The 26,130-nt window shown below is 32.6% G+C and overlaps 1 protein-coding gene across 1 annotated transcript; it reads left to right on the forward strand.

Moving 5' to 3' along the window:
* Positions 1-5,913: 5,913 nt before the first annotated feature.
* Positions 5,914-21,051, forward strand: LOC143059613 (tubulin delta chain-like). The gene is made up of 12 exons (XM_076233130.1): positions 5,914-6,121; positions 6,449-6,544; positions 7,086-7,138; positions 9,868-9,946; positions 12,167-12,225; positions 14,149-14,290; positions 14,663-14,815; positions 15,797-15,892; positions 16,525-16,597; positions 17,434-17,578; positions 19,833-19,993; positions 20,963-21,051. The coding sequence occupies exons 1-12, from the start codon at positions 6,027-6,029 to the stop codon at positions 21,029-21,031; spliced, it is 1,221 nt and encodes a 406-aa protein (XP_076089245.1). The 5' UTR covers positions 5,914-6,026; the 3' UTR covers positions 21,032-21,051.
* The last annotated feature ends 5,079 nt before the right edge of the window (positions 21,052-26,130 follow it).

Consider the following 26,130-nt stretch of genomic DNA (forward strand, 5'->3'; position numbering starts at 1 on the left):
CATAATTTTCATGAAAAATTCAATTGAGGAAACTTGATGCCTAATTTTATACTTCTTTTGTCAGAAAACACTGAAAAAACATACAAACATACTATCCACACTGATCTGTGTCCACACTTGTTTTATATAACCAAAAACATATTCAAGTTTTGCAATAAACTGCGTCTCAAGACATTTTAATTAAAGTAATTTGTCAACGTATTACATCAAGATATTTTTAAGTGAGAGTGACTAGGGAGTGGACTGACATGCACCTTACGTCAAGAGAACTGAGTTATGTCCCTTGATAAGTATGCTTACCAAATGGAACTGAAAAATGTATAAATTTTGTACATCATATAGGATTTTAATTTGTGGAATAGCATTGATTCTTATTTATATAGGCTGTCATATCTTGAAAGCAATGGTATTGTCAACTGGAAAATGTAGACTTTGTTAAACAGGTAACTAGTGACACTGTTTTGTGTGGCAATTATAACAACATTAAAGATTATGAATTGACTGATTTCAAACAGACAGCAACCAACGACACTATAAACCAGTAAGAAGGATGTCTGGGACATTTTATATCTCAAACCTACTAGACGTAGGTTACTTATAAATGATAGGGATGACCTTTATTCAACATAATTAATTAGTGATACATTAATGAAAATGGAAATGGGGAATGATTCAAAGAGACAATACAACCCAAAAAAGAGCAGACAACAGCCCAAGGCCACTAATTGGTCCTTAGCATAGCGATAAAACTTGCAGCGGTCAGGCGTGCTTCGTATGTGTTACTAGTATACTAAACGAAACATATATGGGCGTTTTTTCAATAAAGACGTATTTTCTTGTCCCAGCCACTTTTAAAAAAATGTGTCTGATCTTTGTTAGTAATTTTTTGTGCAGTCAGTATATTGAATTAGATTTAACATTTTTAAGCAAAGAAACAGTTTATTTTTAGAGGGATTGATAAGATATTGACTCCTGGATGGTCCAAAACAACCAAAATGGCATGTCCCTAGACCGCCTGTTCAACATTCATACTCTAAAATATCGTAAAAAAATGAAGAAATAAATGTTATTTTTACTTTACATAAGTTTTTTAATAATTCAAAAGTATGTTCAGAGCCAACATATTTTAATAAACAGCTTTCAATATAGGATTTGTAATTTCACAAGGTATGTCCCTCACAAAATGTCCACTACGAAACGAAGTCATTAACATTTGCCAGTAAACAGTTTTATAAAATCAATGTAGTTTTTGTTTGCAAGAGATATAAACATATTAAAGGGTCTTACAAAAGAAGTAAATTAATGCTTTTATAACGGCAATTAAATTGTTGGTACGAAAAATTGAGCACATCAAATGGACCAGAGTGATACCGCATTTTTGTTAATGTCCACTACGAAACGGGTCAAATCTCCTTCAGTATCTGGTTTTAAAATAATGAAAAAAATATCAGTGTACAGCTTGATAAATGCTTTGATGAATACAATCAGTCTTGTTACTATTGCAATATAGGGACTGTGGGGGAAATAACAAAACATGCGAATACGTCTCCTACGAAACGGTCCCCTACGAAACAAGTATGGGAGAAAAACGTTTCGTAGTGGACACTACCACTACCATGCAGTCTTTTTTTAATCTTTTTTTCAATTATATTCGTGCAAAACAAATAACAAGGGTTAGTTTCATGTAATTTTTATTATGTTTTTATTAACATATAATAGGGTTGATGTCAACTACGAAACTTTTTGTCCACTACGAAACGGTTTTGTCCACTACGAAACGCATCACAATGTCCACTACGTAACATGAGTTGTACCTTCATATGTGAAGTACTGTCTAATCTTTATCGATAAAAATGGGTTTCGAATTCAGAAAAAAAATGAGATTTTTCTAGTATTTAAAGTAAACAAACTGGAATGTCTATAGGAAACATTTAAGATTGCAAAAAATATGTGCGTTTAGAAGAAGTTTCGTAGGGGACAAAAGTCCCCAACGAAACAGTACACAAATTATGAAAATAATATCATTTTAAAGAATATTTAAGATTGCAATTTTTGTTTTACAAACAGGTCTATAATAGAGGTATTCAAAATAACTCTTGAAATTAAATTTTAGACAAGTTGATTTTCCATTTTTTTAGGTCTTAAAGTTACGCTTTTATTGAAAAACGCCCATAAATGAACCGAAATTTAAAAAGATAACACCAGACTAACAAAGACCAGAGGCTCCTGGCTTGACACATGCGCAAATGTAAAGCGGATTTTAACATGTTTACGAGATCTCAGCCATCCCTGTACCTCAAGTCTCTTATAGAACAAACAAAAACAAGCCAATACCTAAGTAAAACTCAGTTTAGACTAATAAAATTGAGAATGGAAATGGGGAATGTGTCAAAGAGACAACAACCCGACCAAAATAAAAAAACACAACAGCAGAAGGTCATAAATCTACATACATGTATTTATAAGTGAAATGTGTGAGAAAATCAGTCGACTACAAAACAGTATAATAATGTTAGCTCCTCATTCATCTCCATTTTCTTTATTTTATATTGTAGGGTAGCACTCCGTTATGTTATATTCTTTATATTTGACCTCCGGTCCCCAATCTTCTCTACACGTTATATGTTGGCGCCCAGGGGTTGAAGACATAAAACTTGGCTCAGTGCTCGGAGCACAAAATTCATGCTCGAAATATGAAATCCAGCATTTTGATTGGTTGATTTTCGAGTATGAGTACACAAAACTTACTCGAAAGTTTAATGACTTCAAGGCCAGTATTCTCTATTCTTTATTCTTTATTTGCGAAACCCCATTCAGACCATCATAAATGATCATTTCATGTAAAATACGGAAAGAATTTTTTTACTGTCAAATTCACACTAAATTAAAAATGCATTCATATCTAAATATTTTATATATAACGCGAAAACCAGGAACTTTCTATAGTAAGTATGGAAAGTCTCTGGCGAAAACAGATAATAAAAAAAGATAAAAAAAAAAAAAACAAACTGAACTATCAGCAATAGTAAGACACGTTATAGTGTCGATCAATAGAGTTTCAAAACACAGACGGAATTCCGTACGGCATTCAACAACGAGAAAAAATCACACGGGTCATTTTAAAAAAATGTCGAATTTGAAATTGAAAAACAGTACTTTAAGAACAACATATTAAAAGGTGCAATCTTAATGATGTCATACAAGAATATCTTGAAATATTTTTTGATCGGTGGTACAATATTTTGTCTATCCTGTTACCATTTTCAGAAATTTTGGGTTATTAAGAAAAAGGTTTAGATAAAATGTTAAGCTTATTTTACGTTACCAATTAGATGGTTTTCAAGAGAATAAACTTCTATATATATTCATTCTGTAAAATAATAGATTATTTGCCAATTTTCTAGGTTGTACTGAAAAATGGCTCTAAAAATTGGTTTTCAAAGGTTGTAAAAATTACCACCAGTAATGCAAGTCTAAGATAGCAATTTATATTGTTCGGCCTTTTTGCACCCTTTCAAATAAACACAACATCAAGTAAATCCCTCATAAGTTAATTTACTTTTCTCTTTATTTCGTTGGTAACAGGAACGTACGTTTCTGATATATCACTATATAAAAGTCTATCCTGTTACCTTTTTGTCTATCCTGTTACCGATATCAGTATTGCACCTGCAAATGCTTAATTGGGAAGATTAAGACGTTATAATCTTAAGATGAGTTCAAACAATGGAATATTTCATTCGTTTTCCACCTACATGTTAAGATAAAAAAATTAACGACGTTTTTGTCTATAATTGTCTATCCTGTTACTGTAGCCATAGCAACCATAGTAACAGGATAGACATAACAGGATAGACAAATTTCTTCGTTTTTGATTGCTGTTGTGAAATAACTACTCCCTTTGGTGAAGTGATTATGGTTTTCTATTGTGAATTTGGTTTCCAACACGTTATTGCACTTTTTACAAACATACTGTTAGTGTAATTAATCAAAATGGTTGGTAACAGCATAGACATGAAAAAAAGTACGCTTTTTTTTCACTAAATGTCTTGAAATTTCTTTTCTCTACACTGTCGTTCAAGAAACGAGGCGTTTTAAATATAAATTTTACTTTGCATTTTTGAAATCATAGGGAGAATAATTTAACGACTGATTTTAGTAGCGGTAACAGGATAGACATGAACCCCCTGTACGCTGATTGAATTTAGTTTGTAGATAATCTGTTACATACAATGATAAAGAAGCTACGATTTTTCGTTAGAATTATAATTAACGTTCTTAAAAAGTCCCTTTTGCAGATATCAAGGCGATCAGAAAATCGGAAAAAAAATCATTTGAAATGTGTTTTTCTGACAATGTACGCACAGAAATATCCCCCAAATCGGCCTTAAATGCAGTTTAATCTTATCAAAATAGATGTAAGGTGTGTTGATTATTAATGTTCTGAATCACAAATCCGACAAGCTTTCATTTAAACCATTACAACTGAAATTTCCATTAGAAATAAAAATTTTAGCATGGGTGTACTGAAAATTCGACATTTTTTGAAAATGACCCACATACCGCTTAGTATATTATACATTTTGTAAAAGGCCCGAACACGAAATATATGAAAGAATTTAATTCAGGAAACTTAATGCCCAAGGAAGCTACAATTTGATTTTAGGGGGATTTAGGATGAAGCTTCGAAAAAAGGCAAGCCAGGAGTTTTGATTTAAGAAATTTAGGATGTGACACTTGACAGTTTATGTAGAAACAAAAGTCAGGATAATCTCATAAAAAAGGTATAGGATCGAATAGAATGAAAAATAAAAAGGCAGGACAGATTGGACAAAAGAATAAAAACACAATTTTACATCCTAGACCCCCTTTTTTTTCTTCACCGGCCTAAAAATCAAATAGTAGCTCCCTTAATCAACGTATAACATCAAGATTTGTTTAAATGAGAGTGGCTGAGAAGTGGGATGCCATGCTTCTCAAATCTCAATAGGACTGAGTTATGTCCCTTGATAATTATGCTTACGAAATAGCATTGAATAATGTGTTAGTTGTGTACATCTTGTAGGATTTCAATTTATTGAATAGCATTGATTCTTACTTATATATGTTGGCCTATCAGAAAATCAATGGTATTGTCAATTGGAAGATGTTTATTTGTTAAACAGGTAACTAGTACAACTGTTTTGTGTGGCAATTATTACAACATTAAAGATTATGAATTTACAAGTATCAAAGAGACAGCAACAAACGACTTAACCAGAAAGCTTGTTGTGATAATTTTATAACACATACCTACTAGAAGTAGGTTACAATAAGGTTTTTCAGTTGGGGTTAGCTATGAAAATATCTCTATAATTGCATGCAGTATACATGATATATTTCTTAATTGTAAGAAAAAACAAAAATTGTAATTTCGTTCTATTGTTGTACTGTTATACCACTGTCCCAGGTTAACTCGTTCAGTCTATGAATATCAATATACAAAATAATATGATACAATTTAACATTTGACTTGGCAGGGCATCTATTGGCTAGAAATTACTAGATTGTAAAATTTATTTATTCATATAGTGGTAAATCAAAGTGCCGCAAAAATATCCGCTTTTTCGGTTAAGTATTCAAAATTTTTTAATACTCATTCGACAAGTGGAGTGCTCCGATAAAACGGAGGTGTATACCAGAACAGAACAGAACAGAACCATACCAAATGTTTTATATGATGATTTGAGTATTTGATATCTAGGACTCTTTTTTTGATTATTTTTGTTATTTGTTTAAAAAAAAATAATGATTATGTGATAATATTGACAGAAAATTTTTACGATTTTGGACTCCCCCGTGAGGGGCTTCTATTTTCATATTGAAGATATTAAACGCGGAAACTTTTTACCGGAGTTTTTTTTCATTTTTAATTTTATTCATAACATCCGGTTGAAATTCAAATTTCGGATTTCGATCTGTTTTCAATTATACATTATTTTGCAGGACTACGGCAATGTGATGAACAATGACGATTTTAACTGAAGATGTCAGCAGTATTTCTTCATGTCGGTCAATGCGGAAACCAAATAGGAAAGGCTTTCTGGAAGAAAACATCACAAGACAAAGCTGTTCATGAAGGGTACACAAAAAATAAAAATCTAGTCACTTCGGCACACTGGCTGCAAGTCAAATTTGCACCCCGTACAGTTATTACGTCTCCGAGTATTAACAATATGTATATAGTGAATGAGTACTTCTTTTTAAAATTTCATGAATCTCATTACTTCTCCCTATCAACTTCAAAAAGAGAAGTCACTTCTCCCTATGATTCTGAAGTGTACAACTGTATGTGTGAGCCCTGATGCATACATGTACATTGATATCAAAGGAGTAAGGCTAAGATGATATATATTTTCTGTCTTTTTATTTTACCATCATGACCATCACCTATGTTTTTCTATTTCAGACACACTTTTATACACCCTGATGGAAAACAAAGATCTGTACATGTAGATAGTGAGCCAAAAGTTGTACAAAAGGCTTGCAAAGGTCTTAAATTAAGGTAAAACAAGTAAACAGACAAATCAGAAATTGCATTTATTATTGTGATTGTTCTACAATATACTCATTATTACTGTCTAACATGTCTAATGGGATATTTATTATCATTATTATTACAATATACCAATTTTATTAGAAAATGCTATCAACAGGATCTAGAATTGAAATGCATGTTGTTGGGTTTTTTTTTGGACGCCTGGATCTCATCACAGTTTTGGCAATAATAAAAACTTGCAATGGTACAAAATGCTATAGACAATAGAAAATAAGATGTGGTGTGATTGGAAATGACACTTGTAACTGTCCACCAAAGAACAAATGACATAGAATCAGCAATGATGTCTGGTCACCATACAATTTCATGAGCAAACCCAATAACAGAATAGCAAGCTATAAATTGCCCCAAGATGATACATGTAAAACAATTCAAATGAGAATGCTAACAACTTTCTGTATGTAGAAATGATAACAAAATTAAAATGATCTACCATGTCTACAGCAACAAACAATTACATGTACCTGAAAATATTTGATTTTTTCAGAGATGGAAATATTGTATCTGGGAAGAGAGGAAGAGGAACAAATTGGGCATTAGGTTTGTTGTCATGATAAAGCAAGAGTTATCTCCCTCCTTTCAATATATGTATCCATATATACATTTTTGTTGATAAAGCACTAAAGATACACAGAAGAACATAGACATTAAACAATATATTCTTTGACAAATAATGGTTTGCTTTTATAAGTTGTGACTTTTTGGACAGTTGTTTCATTGGCACTCATACCACATCTTCTTAAATCTATTTATTCTAAAAAAGCGCTGTAGATACAAAGGAACATATGTTGAGGAAATAAACATGATAAACAAATCACTTTTACAGGTTATTGAGTAAATCACTGTAAACTTTTGTGATTGGATGTAAATAGTGTTGGGGTTATAATTGATGCAATTTTTTTTTTTCATTGGCTTTGATAAAAGAGAGGCAAAGGTTACAGAACAAACGGATGTTCAAACTCACACAAATCGAAAACAAACTAACAACGCCATGGAAATACATTTTATGCTCGAAACACAAAATAGACAACTTTTCAGACTAAACAAAAGAAATCCGTACAAAAACCAGGGGTGATCTCAGATGTTACAGAAGAGTAAGCAGAACCTGCTCTACATATGACACCCATTGTGTTGCTCATGTACTAAGGGTGATCTCAGATGCTACAGAAGAGTAAGCAGAACCTGCTCTACATATGACACCCATTGTGTTGCTCATGTACTAAGGGTGATCACAGAAGCTACAGAAGAGTAAGCAGAACCTGCTCTACATATAACACCCATTGTGTTGCTCATGTACTAGGGGTGATCTCAGATGTTACAGAAGAGTAAGCAGAACCTGCTCTACATATGACACCCATTGTGTTGCTCATGTACTAAGGGTGATCTCAGAAGCTACAGAAGAGTAAGCAGAACCTGCTCTACATATGACACCTATTGTGTTGCTCATGTACTAGGGGTGAACTCAGATGTTACAGAAGAGTAAGCAGAACCTGCTCTACGTATGACACCCATTGTGTTGCTCATGTACTAGGGGTGATCTCAGATGTTACAGAAGAGTAAGCAGAACCTGCTCTACGTATGACACCCATTGTGTTGCTCATGTACTAGGGGTGATCTCAGATGTTACAGAAGAGTAAGCAGAACCTGCTCTACATATGACACCCATTGTGTTGCTCATGTACTAGGGGTGAACTCAGAAGCTACAGAAGAGTAAGCAGAACCTGCTCTACATATAACACCCATTGTGTTGCTCATGTACTAGGGGTGAACTCAGATGTTACAGAAGAGTAAGCAGAACCTGCTCTACGTATGACACCCGTTGTGTTGCTCATGTACTAGGGGTGATCTCAGAAGCTACAGAAGAGTAAGCAGAACCTGCTCTACATATGACACCCGTTGTGTTGCTCATGTACTAGGGGTGATCTCAGAAGCTACAGAAGAGTAAGCAGAACCTGCTCTACATATGACACCCATTGTGTTGCTCATGTACTAGGGGTGAACTCAGATGTTACAGAAGAGTAAGCAGAACCTGCTCTACGTATGACACCCATTGTGTTGCTCATGTACTAGGGGTGATCTCAGATGTTACAGAAGAGTAAGCAGAACCTGCTCTACGTATGACACCCGTTGTGTTGCTCATGTACTAGGGGTGATCTCAGATGTTACAGAAGAGTAAGCAGAACCTGCTCTACGTATGACACCCGTTGTGTTGCTCATGTACTAGGGGTGATCTCAGATGTTACAGAAGAGTAAGCAGAACCTGCTCTACGTATGACACCCGTTGTGTTGCTCATGTACTAGGGGTGATCTCAGAAGCTACAGAAGAGTAAGCAGAACCTGCTCTACGTATGACACCCATTGTGTTGCTCATGTACTAGGGGTGATCTCAGATGTTACAGAAGAGTAAGCAGAACCTGCTCTACATATGACACCCATTGTGTTGCTCATGTACTAGGGGTGATCTCAGATGCTACAGAAGAGTAAGCAGAACCTGCTCTACATATGACACCCATTGTGTTGCTCATGTACTAGGGGTGATCTCAGATGTTACAGAAGAGTAAGCAGAACCTGCTCTACATATGACACCCATTGTGTTGCTCATGTACTAGGGGTGATCTCAGATGCTACAGAAGAGTAAGCAGAACCTGCTCTACGTATGACACCCATTGTGTTGCTCATGTACTAGGGGTGATCTCAGATGTTACAGAAGAGTAAGCAGAACCTGCTCTACGTATGACACCCATTGTGTTGCTCATGTACTAGGGGTGATCTCAGAAGCTACAGAAGAGTAAGCAGAACCTGCTCTACATATGACACCCATTGTGTTGCTCATGTACTAGGGGTGAACTCAGATGTTACAGAAGAGTAAGCAGAACCTGCTCTACGTATGACACCCGTTGTGTTGCTCATTTACACACAAACTCCTTGTCTAATTTAGTCAGATTTGAGGAAAAGAGAACTTATGACGTGCAACATATCTGTTGTCATTGTGAAAAAGATATGATAAAATTCATATGTAACTTCAGAAACATCTGCATGCATTTATTTTTGTGATAGATGAATAATAACTGTTACTGACAACAGTTTCTAGAGTGATTTCAACAAAATTTGCTCACATTCAATTACAGAATATGCAAGTTGCATCTACTATTAAATTATTTATCTGACAATTCCAGTATAAACATGGACATGCATATATTATGTGGGGATGATCTTCAAAGCATTTTTTCCTTGAAAGACTCACAAATGTTTTCTTTAATAATTTATAGGTTACCATGGACTGAAGAAGAGTGGAGAGGATCACATACTAGATGATACTGCCAACCAAGTCAGGAAAGAAATTGAGAGGTAATAATATTTTATTTCAGAAAATGTAATAACAATAGTCATGTTAGTATTGCTAAAATTGTTATTTTGATTTTTATATTTATATATTTTTGTCTTTTGATCAGAATGCAGAACAATTTTTCAATTTGCTGTAATTTTTATGTTATAAAAGGAGATCTGGGGTGGGGTCATTTTAAATTACACCTATAAATACATAAGTAATGGTCCTTCATAATTCTTTATACAGCCCTAAAGCCCAATTGACAAGTATTGCACTGTGGAGCAAGGAATTGATAACTGACTTTCAAATGTAAATTTGAATTTCAAACACAAGGACAAAACTATAAAATAAGCAATTAAGGAGGCTCGCGGGTATAAGATTTTCAGAAAAAAATTAAACATTTATTTTTCATTACAATTTTTATTTATAACCTTTAGTAGTTGTGACTTTATCATATGGTACAAAAATCATTCCAAAAAAATCAATTCATGTTGGCCCCAGGTGACTTTTAAAATGTAGATACCATTGAAAATGCTCCAAATTATCTCCCTTTGGTGCAAAAATGCCATTTTTTGGCATTAAAATTGAAATATCTTTTTTAACTCATCGGTGACCTGTATTTTTTATTCTTGTTTTCAAAGAAGCTGTACATAAACTAAATAATTGTAAAATCTAAGCGATTTCTGTAATTTAGTTATTTTTTTATTTCGATATTACCGCTTTTTCTACTATTAGTTCAACAGAAAAAACGGACATTTACAAAAATGTATGCTTCTTTTGAAGGCAGATTGTGAGCGTAAATGAACGGTGACCCCATTATTTTATTTTATTTTTCTATTAGGTTTAAGATAAAGTTCATTTATAGAAAAATATAGAGAAATCCTATATTAAATAAAAAATTTGATTTAGACCCGCGAGCCCCCTTAAGGCTAATATGTTGCCACTTGCCAAAAGTAATTTTTTTTGCCATATGCCACTAATTCTTGTATAGGTCAAAGGGAAATAATCATAATAATATTGTTAATTTTAAAACAAAGAGTTGGAAGATGCCCAAGGGATATTCAAACTACAAATCAAAGACAAAATAATGCGGCCATAGACAAAACAGTCTAGAAAAAACATCAGAAAACCAAAAAACATTTTTATTTCTTATCAATTCATCAAACAATTCATCAAAGAGAAACATAGATTTGTCATCAGCATAAATTACATATTGTGGGTAAAGGTGAACCAAGAATTAAAGTGTAAAATAATACATATTTTTATAGGCTTGGATGCTTACCATGCTTACTGACACAATTGTGAAATTCTGCTAACATTAAATTTTTTCCTAGTTCCAAGAAAACAGGTGCTCACAAAAATGAATTAAATAAATCTATGGTATTAACTGTTTGATATATTTATGTATAATTATTTAAATTAATTATTCAATATAACTGAACAACACAGAAAATTCAAAGACCTTTAGAGGTCAACAAAATCTGCCACAGTAAGATACCTCTGCTGGTGGACTATCAGTCCCCGAGGGTATCATCAGCTCAGTAGTCAGTGCTTCGGTACTGACATGATTAAACAAACTTTACTAAAATTGTCCGTTTATAAATTTTGAAATTATTATGAAACTAAGGTTTCAACTCCCTCAGGCAAAGTTGGCTTTAGATGAATTTGGCTATTTATTTTAGGTATTTTTAACATATAGCTCTTCAACGATTTTCGGTACTTATACATCTTCGGATTTCAAATGTTTGGCTTTGAGCGTTCCCGATGAAGGTAAATCCAGAAAAGCGCTTCGGACGCAATAAATTATTAAACGTGTTGTTTTATATTTTTACATCACTGGGTGGATACCTCTGCTGGTGGACTATCAGTCCCCGAGGGTATCATCAGCTCAGTAGTCAGTGCTTCGGTACTGACATGATTAAACAAACTTTACTAAAATTGTCTGTTTATAAATTTTGAAATTATTATGAAACTAAGGTTTCAACTCCCTCAGGCAAAGTTGGCTTTAGATGAATTTGGCTATTTATTTTAGGTATTTTTAACATATAGCTCTTCAACGATTTTCGGTACTTATACATCTTCGGATTTCAAATGTTTGGCTTTGAGCGTTCCCGATGAAGGTAAATCCAGAAAAGCGCTTCGGACGCAATAAATTATTAAACGTGTTGTTTTATATTTTTACAGGTGCCCTTACAGTATATCAAAATAAGCCTTGTTCTAAGAATTTTATTTTTTTACAGATGTGACATGTACAGTGGTTGTATTATGATGCATAGTTTGACTGGTGGAACAGGGTCAGGTTGGTATTTGTATGTATGTAGGTACTAAAGCTCATGTCAATGAAACAACAATTTTTTTTGACATTTCCAAGTTTCATCAATGCCATGATTGATTTTTGGCTAAAACTGGCTTGTAAAATTATAATCTGCATAATCATGACAATGATATATCAACTTTAAAATAAAATACTTCTTTTTTTAACAAAATCTACATGTTCATATACTTAAACATTGAAGTCCATACTTAAAAAAAATGAAATGAATCAGCATCCTATATTTCACAAACTTTTTTTATGGCCATATAGTTTTACCCTTGTCCGCCATTCTGCAACAAACCTTTCTTTCAAGTTTAAGTTTTGTTCTACTCCACTAATTTTTGCAGAAATTACAGGCTTTGGACTCCAATAAATTGCTGAAAATCTCTGTTATACAGACTTTTTACCTATGCGCCTTCAGATATTGGACTAATGTTTGGTATGTGAGTTAACCATGACGAGTTACAGAACAAGTTAAAGTTATGTTTCAAGCCGCTTATTATTGCCTTAATTACAGGCTTTGGACTTTGATAAATAGAAGAAAATCACATTTATACAGACTTAATTTCTTAACTCCTTCAGATATTGGGCAGATTTTTGGTATGTGAGTTAACCATGATGAGTTACAGATTAAGTTCCCGTTTAAGTTCACTCTGCTTTTTTGTTGTTGAAATTATGGGTATTTAACTTTGATAAATTGTTGAAAATCGCAGTTAATTTATCTATACGCCTTCAGATTTTGAGCTGATTTTTGATATGTGAGACTACCATGATAAGTTACGGATCAAGTTTATGTTTCGTTCTGCTAGGCTGATTTTCATGTCATCTTGTTAGATCTGCAATACATCCACTTCCTGTTTGCTGATAGTTTGAAATTTAATTAGTCATTGATCAAGGAAAGTTTTCATTAAACTAGTTTGCTGATAGTTTGAAATTTAATTAGTCATTGATCAAGGAAAGTTTTCATTAAACTAGTATTGGTCTTTAGAGCTTGATACTATCCATGCATATTTGTGTCCACATGTAGTGTTGAAATTGCAGATACAGGGACGGGGCCATTTGTGTCGTTCTGAAACATTTAGTTTCATTATCATTTAACCATATATATCATGATGTAAAATAATTAGACAAAGGGAGACAACCCAAACCAATCACATGATTTTCCTTTTTGTTGTGTCGTTGTGATTTGAGGAAATATCTAACTCAACTTTATAGAGATCTATATATTCTAAGAAAAGAGATTATCCAATTATTATTGTACTGTTGGGGTCATTTTCAAACAGAACTTTACATAGATTTCTATATTTTTAGGATTAGGATCTAGTTTGTGTGAGGCCATGAAGGAGGAATATCCCATGAACCATTTTATTTCCTGTACTGTGCAGCATCATTCCTAAACATAACCTTACATATATTTGTATATTTTTTAGGATTAGGATCTCGTTTGTGTGAGGCCATGGCCATGAGGGAGGAATATCCCATGAACCATCTGATCTCCTGTACTGTGCAGCATCATTCCTAAACTAACCTTACATATATTTGTATATTTTTTAGGATTAGGATCTCATCTTTGTGAGGCCATGAGGGAGGAATATCTCATGAACCATCTGATCTCCTGTACTGTGCAGCATCATTCCTAAACTAACCTTACATATATTTGTATATTTTTTAGGATTAGGATCTCATCTTTGTGAGGCCATGAGGGAGGAATATCTCATGAACCATCTGATCTCCTGTACTGTGCAGCATCATTCCTAAACTAACCTTACATATATTTGTATATTTTTTAGGATTAGGATCTCATCTTTGTGAGGCCATGAGGGAGGAATATCTCATGAACTATCTGATTTCTTGTACTGTGCAGCATCATTCCTAAACATAACCTTACATATATTTGTATATTTTTAGGATTAGGATCTCATCTTTGTGAGGCCATGAGAGAGGAATATCCCATGAACCATCTGATTTCCTGTACTGTGGCACCATGTTTGACAGGAGAAAGTCCGTTACAGAACTATAATGCTTTGCTAACACTGTCATACCTTCAAAGGTAAAATAACATGTAATATTTGGGACATTTTATGATAAGCTTAAAATCTTCTAACATAACATCATTTTAATATGATATTAAAGAAAAATAAGAAACAAGAAAAAAAAGAAAACGAAATCACGAAATAGATTTGGTTTTAGAAATTTTAAAATATTTGAATACACAAAAAATATTGAACAGTTTTTTGGTTTGTTTTTTATTGGCAGTTTCTTCTTTTTCTCAACATTTTTATATATATTTTTTCAACTATTCCTAAATATTTTATCAAATTTATAGCCAAACTATGGATATTTTAAAATCAAAATAATCTTTTACAAATGCAGTTTTTGTTTCAGAAATATATTTATAAAGACAAATATTATTCTTTTTCAGGAATACTGACTGTGTTGTTCTGACTTATAACGATGATGTTCTGGGAAAACTGCAGAGAAAGATGGAGAGTGTTTCTTTTGATGCCATGAACACCTCTATAGCCTCTGCTCTAGGTGGAGTATTCCTGCCCACAGATACCATGACACCAAAAAGGTTAGATTATCTCCTTTTACATAAAGTGTCCATGTTTCTTTTGATGCCATGAACACCTATATAGCCTCTTCTCTAGGTGGAGTATTCCTGCCCACAGATATCATGACACCAAAAAGGTTAGATTATCTCCCTTATATAAAGTGACCATGTTTCCTTTGATGCTATGAACACCTCTATAGCTACTTCTCTAGGTGGAGTAGTCCTGCCCACAGATACCATGACACCAAAAAGGTTAGATTATCTCCCCTTACAATTAAAAGATTTATTTTAATATTACTCTTTTACATATGAATAATAAAAACAAAACCATAATTTCATGAAGTATACAAATACCTAATGTTAATTTGGTGGCATACCAAAAACATTGGATTTGTCTGTTTATAAATTAGAAAAGAATTTGTATAATACTGACATGAAAAATAGTTTGAATTGTCTCCCCTTACTCATAAAATGTTTTTTTTTTATGGTACCTTCTTTAAAGATTAAAAAATAAACAGTTTTTCAGCATAGAGATTTATTTTAATACAGTAAAAAAAATCACACTATACACAAATTCTTAGAAATAGTCCCCTCATGTATACTAAGGGGCATACATATACGTCATAGTCATATGCTTACACTTTCAGGTTTGATGCAATCATTTGTTTTAGAAAAATGTGTAGAAAATAATAACCCCTTTAAACAAGCTAAATGATGCCCATTATTTCACAAACAAGGAATGAATTGCTTCCCCTTATGTTAAATGATTAAAGGATGTAAATAGTCTCAAAACTGTAAAACATGTTCACTTGCTTACAATAATTTAAAAGGCTTGGTTGTCTCCCCTTCCATTAAAAATGAAAAAAAAATGTTGTCCTCTCCATGTAAAATATTTGATTCCTGTTACAAAAAGTTTTTAAAAAGTTTTGATTGACCCCTATCTAGTAATTGAACCAAAATTTTTGTATTCTAATTGAAAGTTCATATTTTTTACTTTTTTAGTGGACCAAGTATTGGTATGGAACCTTGGGAGATGATAAGATCCGTTTGTCCTCTTCCTGCAAATAAATTTGTACAGGTCCATCATATAGCTAAGAGGCAAGTTAATTATTAAAGTCAAACATTTACTGTAAATTCAGAAATTAATGAGTGCATTTATTGGTGTGATTCTTGAAGTAGGGAAACAAATACAAGATTATTTGTGCTATTTCAGGATAATCTGCATATAAATACATGTATATGCATTTGATATCAAAATGTGATTTCTTATAATTACAAATCTCATGCAGTCACGTTATTTACAGTTATAAATATCTCACAGTTGAAACCTCACAATATTTTTTGATTGTACAGTATGTACAAGCACCTTCTGGACCTGAAAAAACTTATCTGATAACTATTGAAAAATATTATTTTTGAAAGGATGTCGAAAATAATTTGCAAAATTGTCTTCATTTTGTACTATAAATTCAGAAGTTAATTGCATGCATTTATTATTGCGATTTTAATTTTGTGCTATTCAGAAAAATCCTGTTTAATTCATATAGAATATTTCTGAATTCAAGTTTAAATGATTACAATTATTACCTTGTCACATTTTTCGCAAAAATAAAAACATCCCAATAATTTCTAAATTAACTTTAGTAGTTTTAGCTTCACATATAGTGGTGCTCCAATTTGTAGGAGATGTACAATACTAATCAAACATTTTTTTATATTTACTATAACAGTAAGCTGTCTTGGGCAGGACTACAGAAACAGATGAGTCAAGGCATTAGACGACATGATAGCAAAGGAAATGTAGTATCCTTATATATTATATATATAATTAGTATCAGGGTCACAATTAGGTTTACAAAATCAAATCAATCAAATCAAATATGTTTATTTCCTAATCCTTATAGGCAAATCAATTACAAACAATTTACTGAAAAGAGAATAAAAAGCAAAAGAAAAAAGGTATATAAAAAAATGGGCAAAAAAACTAAAAAGATAAATATGGACTTTTGGTTGGTACAGCTGCAATTTAAAGAATAGAGATCAAATTAATAAGTGTTAGGAACTGCCTAAAAAATTAAAGAAAACAAAAATACAGTACATATAAAATAGAAGATGTGATATGATTGCCAATGAGACAACTCTCCACTAGACCAAATAACACAAAAATTTACAACTTCAGGTCACTGTAAGGCCTTCAACAATGTACAGGCCCATACCGCATTGTCACCTTTAAAGCCCCAAATTCACAAATTATGTGCAGTTTTATGAGACCACTTTTTATTATGTCCCATTCATTGGCATTATGTTTTCTGGTCAGTGCATCCAATTGTTCATTTGTCCGGCTTCAGGTTTAAGTTTTTGGTCGAGGTAGTTTTTGATGAAGTCCATCAACTTGAAACTTAGTAAACATGTTCCCTATGATATGATCTTTCTAATTTTAATGCCAAACTAGAGATTGTATCCCATTTTTTATGGTCCACTGAACCTAAAAAATAATAGTTGGATCGGTCATGAGTGTACTGGGGACACATTCTTGTTTACTCTCCCTTGAGAGGTCTCTTAAAACAGATTTAACTGTATATTATTTAATGGATTCAAGAAAAGAGGAATATTCACATATTTTCCTTATACAGCATCAGTTTGGTAGTATAGGTAATGTAGTGATAGCACGAGGTGACAGTACAGAGACATTTTACCCCCAGATGACACAGGGGCTTGAGAAAAAGTTCCGTAAATCTTTCAACACGGTCAGCTGGAACCCCTTCCCTATAGATATCTGGACAGGTATGTGTAAATAAATATAGAAATAAAAAGATGTGGTATGAGTGTTAATACATGTTATCGCTATTTGTCCGCCATTACTGAATAACAAACAGGTTCCTGTAAAATTTTGACATCATAAAACATAATATCTGAAGCCACAATGGAAAAGTGATTGTTGTTGTCGTCAAAAGTTCAAGCGACCGGGTTCAAGCGACCGGGTCAGTCGGATTAGTGATAAGGTGTATGATACGATTCTTCATCAAGGTCAAAATGTATAAAAAGCAAACAATTTAGGTTCAAGTAAGGTCTTCAGCACATAGCATTGACAATTACATTTGTTTAGAGATAAATAGTCTTTTGTAGACGTCTAATTTTTTCTATTGTTAATCTCACCACTTGTCAAGCAGTTTGAAACTAAACTGACCAATGAGAGAAGAAGAAAAAAACACATCTTGATAAAACCTCACAAAATTAGTTTTTACCAAAAAAAATAATTTAAATTTCAAATATTTTACAGTATGATTGATAACTGTCTCACAAACTGGATAAAATTATTCTTTACTTTGACCTGTTCAGTAAAACAATAGTAATTAATTGAACTTTATTAGTCTTTTGATATCATAAAGCATCTATGCTACAATAGCTTAAGGGTACTCCAATTTTGTTTTGACTAATAATGGAAATTCTAACACGATGTCCTTCAAATGCTTTGAGTACACACCAGTGTGCAAATATGAATATATTGCTTGGACTATTGCGATTGTATGGGAAAGGTAAATAATGCCTTCACCTAGAGCAGTGTTGGCAAAGTATTACCAGCCTGGGAATTCCTGGGTGGGAAAACCTGGGTGTTCCCAGGCTGGGCAATACCCCCAGAAATAGGGAATAGTGGGCATAATACTGGGCAATATGATTTTTTTAGCTTATTTTAATATAAAATAGTAAAGTCTTGGTGTAGTTTCATAGTATTACTGCTAAATATATACTTTGTATTCAGATAACCATTGACAGTCATTTCTAAAAGAAGGAAAAATTCAATTTCATTCCCTTCTATGAAGCTGGAATATGAGATTTGCACATACTCACCAATCCTCGTTTCAATAATCCATAATGTTCAAGTGAATTGTTAAATTAAATGTTATACATTCATACATTTGTCATATTGCTAAATAAACACCCTAAGGGGTCATGCCATTAACACTTATAAAATTGAAAGGGCTGATTATTGTTACATAAACAAATCTGCATTCTAATCAGAATAATTACTTACTAATTAGTGACAGTACATATGTATACATCATGATACATTATTTAAATGTATTTTTTCTTACATGTAATTCATTTTTGTAATTGTTAATTCTTAATAGGAGTAATATTTATTTAAAAAAAAGTTTTTTGCTTTAGGAGTTACAGTTTTACCTGAATCCAGACAAAAAAAAGGTTATATATATCTTAAATGTATAAGATTAGTGTTTGATCACTGAATCCTCTATAAAATTCAGACTAGTATTTTAAATTACCCAGTATTGCCCAGTATTACCCACTAAAACCCAGTAAAACCCTGGTTTTCCCAGTATTTCCCACTGGGCTGGGCATTACTCTTAAAACCTGGGTTTTTGCCAAACCTAACCTAGAGCGCTTCAATCCAAAACAATTGCCTTATTTGTCCTATTAGAATGGAAATAATTCATGGGGGCTTGAATGTATTGTGATTTTACTATGGGTTGTCCATTATGTCGATATTTTACCCCTCACTATCACTTAGTGTAAAAATTTTGTATAAAGGGTCAACCCGTGGCAAAATCAGGATATAATCAAGTCCCCAGGAATTATTTCTTAAACTTACAATAGTCATGCATACAACATATCTGGTAAAACAGTTGCTGTGGATTCATTTACCTTAGTGGGTACCAATTTTCATGGATTAAGGAAAACTTAAATGTCCATATATATGTAATTTCGTGGTTTTTCCAAGTTTTGTCCTATACAAAATGTGTCATTCTTTGAACATTTAATTTTGTGGTTCCCCTGTACCCACAAATCAACAAAAATTGGTACCCAACAAATAATAATGAATCCACATAACACAGAAATTTAAGGGTGTCTTTTGAAAGAAAACACAAAAAGAATAAATGGCTATTTAGGAATTAACTACAAATGTTCTTGTCTTTTTATAGGAAACCATAAATCTGTATGTTGATTAGGTGTAAAACAAAAACTAATCAACTGCTCAGTAGAAGATTTATTAAATCTCTTCAATGATTTATCTTTTCAGCTAAAACTAACAGTATTGGACCAAAAGACACAGCTTCTATTACAGTATCATCAAATTCAGAGTCAATTGTAGAATACCTTGAGACCGTCTATGAGAGGTCAAGGGTCAAATTCGCTGCCAAAGCTTATCTCCATTGGTACAACAAGTATGGAGTTACCAATGTATGTAGAATAGTGTTTATACTTTAATTTTGGATGTAGCACAACATGTCTTCTGATTCGCTAACAGTGTTTTGTCTATCAGCTCATAGACATAATTTTGTCATTTGACCATGACATCGTCAAAATTTTTTCATGATTTACTCTAGTTTGAAATGGAATTTAGAATTAAACAAGAAGGAATGTCTGTAACTACGCAGGTTAATCATTTGTCATAGACAATCACTCACCTTATATCAACGTGTTTATGACCTTGAAACTGCATTTTTTTTATTTTTATTTGAGAATTCAATAAAAGTACAGAATAGTTAAATTTGTTACCTCAAATGCTCCAAATAATTTTTTTTTTTTTTTACCCTGAATATTTTCTTTGGAACAGTTGTAGGATTGTAGTATTTAAAGAATGTCTTCAGATCAATAAAAAGAATAACTAATCAAAGAATTCAAATATAGAAAACATGAGCTACATAACAAAAAGTGAAAATAATGGATTCATGTCTAAAAGAGGCTTTGATGGCCGAGTGGTATAAGTAGTTACTAGCTATATATAGCCAGTCAACACTTAGGTTGTGAGATGAAACTTGTGCACTATACTCCAATCTAAATTGACTAGCAATGTTAGCTTCCCTATCAAAGGTCAATGGTTTTCTCCAGACACTACGGCTTCCTCCACCGTTAAAACTGACAATCATGAAATAGCCCAAATGTGGTGCTAAAACCTGTTGTTAAAAAGCAAAGAAACAAAAATCAAATCTTGTGTCTAAAACTTTAGTCAATGGTTACAGATATTCAGGTAATCATTGCATGTCAGGGGAAAAACAAAGAATAAGGATGTAGTTGCTTTTGACATCCTGGTCTGAAATCATTTCAAACAGCAAACCTGAACACACTTAAATGCATTTTAATTTAAATATATATTTAAATATAATTTATCAGAACAGTGTTAGTATTTTTTTTGTTTATCTTTTTCAGGAGGATTTTGAAGAAGCTTTTGAGGTTGTAGAGAACATTATACAGAATTATAAAAGTGCATTTTCATAAAATATAAATGAAATTTTTAATTTTTACTTTTTTATGATCATCAAAACAAATGTGTGTCTTATGTCTGTATGTTAGTTGTTGTTTTTGTTGAGCCTGACTTGTATAGCAGAAAGCTTAACATAGGGATAGTGATTCAGTGGCATTTGCTAACCTATATTTGCTTACCTTGCAAGGTCTTCATGCCTTTCATTTGACCTTGACCTTATTTCATGGATCAGTTATGGTTATGTCCATATCTCAGGTTCTATGAGGAATGGGATTACCATATTTTGTGTATGGAATGATTGTTAGGTGTACATGTTCATTTGGAAGGTGTAATCTGACCTTGACCTTGACCTCATTTTCATTGTTCAGTGGTTAAAGTTAAGGTTTTGTGTTTAGGTCTTTTTTATACTGTATGCAATAGGTAAACTATATTTTATGTATGAACATATTTTACGATATACATGCAAGTCTGACATATTTTATTTGACCTTGACCTTATTTTTATTGTTCATTACATAATGTTAAATTTTTGTGTTATCATTCTGTTTTTCTAATACTATTAGCAATAGGTCAACTACATTTTGGTGTGTGTTATGATTGTAAGGTGTATTTGTCTGTCTGGAAATTATCATCTGACTATTATCTTAATTTCATGGTTCATTGGTCAATCTTGAGTTTTCTGATTCAGTTTGTTCATAGATACTATATGCAAAAGGTCATCTATATTTTTTGTAGCATGTTTTGATTGTAAGATGTACATGTCAGTCTGGCAGGATTCATCTGACCTTTGCCTTATTTTCATGGTTCATTGATCAATGTTAAGCTTTCATGGATAGGTTTGTTTCTTCGATGTGCAATAGATCAACTATATTTAAAGTGTATTTGATTGTAAGGTGTATATGTAATTCCAGTTTGGTTTATCTGACCTCATTTTCTTGGATCATGTCAAATTTATCTGATAGTTTTAGTAAAGCTTTATATTTAAGACAATCAAAATAATATTAACGGTTGGTGAAGAAGGGGAGACATTTTAGCATGTGTATTCTTGTTTGTATAAGCAAGAGGCTTAAAACCTGCTATACAGGCATACATGACAAAGCTTCTGTCGTCGTTAACTTTTACAAAAATATTCTCCTCTGAAACTAACAGGCCAAATTTAACCAAACTTGGCCACAATCATCATTGGGGTATCTAGTTTAAAAATGTGTCCGATGACCATGCCAACCAACCAAGATGGCCGCCATGGCTAAATATAGAACATAGGGGTAAAATGTAGATTTTGGCTTATATCTCTGAAACCAAAGCATTTAAAGCAAATCTGACATGGGTTAAATTGTTCATTAGGTCAAGATCTATCTGCCATGAATATTTCAGACAAATCAGACAACCCGTTTTTGGGTTGCCGCCCCCGAACTAGTAATTTTCAGGAAATTTTGCAGTTTTTGGTTATTATCTTGAATATCATTATAGATAGAGATAAACTGTGAACAGCAATAATGTTCAGCAAAGTAAGATCTACAAATAAGGCAACATGACCAAAATCGGCAAATGACCTCTTAAAGAGTTATTGTCCTTTATAGTAAATTTATAACCATTTTTTTAAATTTTAGTAATCTTTTAAAAAAATGTTCTCTGAAACTACTGGGCCAAATTTAACCAAACTTGGCCACAATCATCAATGGGTATCTAGTTTTAAAAAATTTTCCGATGACATGGCTAAAAATTGTTCGTCTACTCTTGAGAATGATTTGGTTTTTTTGACTTAAGTGATCGAAAGACATCTTATGAGAGTTATTTCCCTTTGAAAATTTAATATAGGCGATTTGTTAGATAAATTCATACGTTATAAGTCGTAGAGGTCTACAGTCTTTTGATATGAAGTCCTTGGTCCATTTGAAGGAAATTGAGGTCAAGGTCAAAGGTCAAGATCAAGTTTTAAATTTTGAATTTTGCTTGTTATCGTTATTCCACAGAAACTGTGACAGTAAATGATATGTTGTGTTTGCCAAATAACTATTTACAGTAAGGCGCAACTTCAACCCATTTCAGTCAAAGTGTTTGGTTAACCCTTATAGGAGTTTTCTCCCCTTATGTATTTCAAATCAGTATTTCTCCACAACCATACAAGTGATTGACCTCCGGTCTTCCGTTTTGAGTTCACTGACATATGACCTTGAAATTGAGATCAAGGTGAAAGGTCAAGGTCATGTTATAAATTTTGAGTTTTGCTTCTTATCGTTATTCAAAAGAAACTGTTACAGTTAATGATATGATTTGTTTGCCAAATTACTGTTTACAAAAAAGCGCAACTTCAACCTATTTCAGTCGAAGTGTTTTGGTTAACCCTTATAGGAGTTTTCTCCCTTATGTATTTGAAAACAGTATTTCTCCACAACCATACAAGTGATTCCCTGGGGTCTTTTGATTTTAGATCACTGACCTATGACCTTGAAATTGAGGTCAAGGTCAAAGGTCAATTTGACGTTCTAGATTTTGACCTTTACTAAAAAATATTTTCTGTTCATAAAATAACAATTAAGTCTTCTGCATATACCTATTAATCTAATTTTTTATATCAATTTGAAGAACCAAATTACATCAACAAGGAGTGACATTTTCTAACATCGTTTTTTTAAATTTCATTCTTATTATCGAGGTGGAAAGACCTTCAATTGTTCTCTGAAGAATTGGTTTTTAATATTACACTTATAGTTTGCACCAAATGATTTTTTTAGCATATATTATATCATGTATTTTAAAGATAATACTTTATTGGAATATTTAATTGAACTAATAAAATGTTGAAATCAATGATGAGGACCAAGTAATGACGAGATGTATGTTAGGTCGTTTGAAGTTGTTACAGTTGATGAAATAGTTTGTAAATAATATATTTTCATTATCACTTAATGAACATTTTCATCATCTATTTCATCATATATTATATATACAGTACGATACAGTGCAATTTGAATTGTTGTGTCTGACAAACACATTTTGTGCAGCCGTCAAGATAGGTTAAACATTCTGTTAGTTGTGAAAATTAAAAAGAAAATCAATATCCTGATACAATACAAAATACAGGAGACTCTACATAATGTAAACGTGTGGGATGTGTGAGTAGTTAGTCGGACAACCTTACAAATTTTATGCAAAATTTTACTCAAATAAACCAAGTTCAACATTATGTCGTCTGCGAAAAGTCATTAAAGAAAAAATGACCCTAAGAATATACAGATTATATGTATGTGCTCCCTCAATATAGGTTAAAAAATTAACCGGAGCAATATATTTCAAAATGTCAAATTGAGCAATCTGTGAGAAAAGAGAAAAAATGACAAGATGCGAATCTTAAGTGTATGTACTAACACCAGGTACATCGTTTAAAAGTTAAGGCTTAAAAACTGTACATAATCCTACGAAATCATCCGTATAAACCTATACTACTATACTAAGTGCGGGACGAACTGTAGAAAGGACACTGGTAAAACAATATGATCCCAGTATTTAGCCAAGGGAACACAATTATTTAGCATATGTAATGATGTTCTATTTTATAAATTATAATAAATCACTTGGTGACAAAATTTCTTTTTGTATAAGCAGTTCATAGTATTAGTGGGATGGTAATTGGGAGATCACAGATATATATGTACGTCATTTAGTCTTTGATGGAAAGTTGTTTAATTAGCAATCATATCACATCTCCTTATCTCATAATGGTTTGATTTTAATCAAGACAAACAAATACGTTCTAGGAGATTAAACTTTGTTGCTGTTATACATGTAGCTTAAATCTGACTATTGTTGTGACCATGTGATTTTATAATTTGATAGATTTCATACTTGCAATACTAAATATACTTATTATCTTTCATATTCAAGAGACCAACGAATCTTTACTAAAACTACTGTAACAGATTAGCAGTTAAATATACTTCCATTCTCAATGTTGTTGTCCATCCTGCATTAGTCACGTGTTATCTATATGTCTTTGGTTTTGATTGTCGTTAATTGGCCGGTTGCTGTCAAGGCCGTAGCTACCCTTGAGGCAAGTGAGGCAATTGCCTCACTAAAATTTCGACACTGATTATTTTTTTTATACATATATATCAATATAATAGTCATTTGTTGTTCTGTCTCAACCTTAATTTCTATATAACTTTTCATCATTCCTATTCCCATTAAACTATTCTTCCTGGACATAACTCAGCATCTCAACGGTTGTAGATTATTGCGTTGCGTTGTGTATTTGATCGTAAGCTAACTAAGGCGTTAAAGATAGAACTACGTCTGCCATTATACGTTTCTATTCAATACAACATAAAGTATAACAATTACGCGACGTCATAAAGATAGTGGCCGTACCGCAAAAAGGTACGTTAATATAAGCGCAATTCTTTACATTCTGGGGCCGCAGAAAATGATATTTAACTCAAATTTGAAATACAATATGAAAAATTCGTAAATTTGAAATTAAATGTCTGATCAATTGTGAAATAAAATGAAATAAAATCATAGTTAAAGTCTCTCAATATTTTTTAACTGTTCACGTCTGAATAATTTAACACTTTAACAAGTCTATCTAATAACCAATGTAGAAATGTGAGTTATAGGACGATTGTTTAGAGTTCCCTCGATTTCGATTATAATTGTATTCAACATTTCCGTAGTGACACATGACTTTCCTAGTATTGCTTTAATTGACTTTTTCGTGAGTCCAATTAGGCGTTCCCAAAAGCCTCCAAACCACGGTGCACGGTTGGGTATGAATTTCCACTCAGTTCCTTGATCGGCAAGTTTTTCTTGTATTCGGTTGTCTTGGCTTGATCTTGTAATCTTTTCGGCGGCTGCCTTGAAGGTTGTTGCAGTATCGGACAACATAATCCTTGGTGTAGATCTCCTAGCGACAAATCTTTTAAAAGCAAGCATGAAAGACTCCTCGGTTAAATCTGTGACTATCTCCAAGTGTATAGCTCGTCTAGCGGCGCAAGAGAATAAACAAATATATGTTTTGCTTAATTCGTTGTGTTTTCCTTTTGTATACAAAGCTCCTGTGAAATCAACGCCGGTTACTGAAAAAGGATAATCGTAGTTGACTCGATCTTTAGGTA

The sequence above is a fragment of the Mytilus galloprovincialis genome, chromosome 14 (assembly GCF_965363235.1).
Source record: "Mytilus galloprovincialis chromosome 14, xbMytGall1.hap1.1, whole genome shotgun sequence".
Classification (NCBI taxonomy): domain Eukaryota; kingdom Metazoa; phylum Mollusca; class Bivalvia; order Mytilida; family Mytilidae; genus Mytilus; species Mytilus galloprovincialis.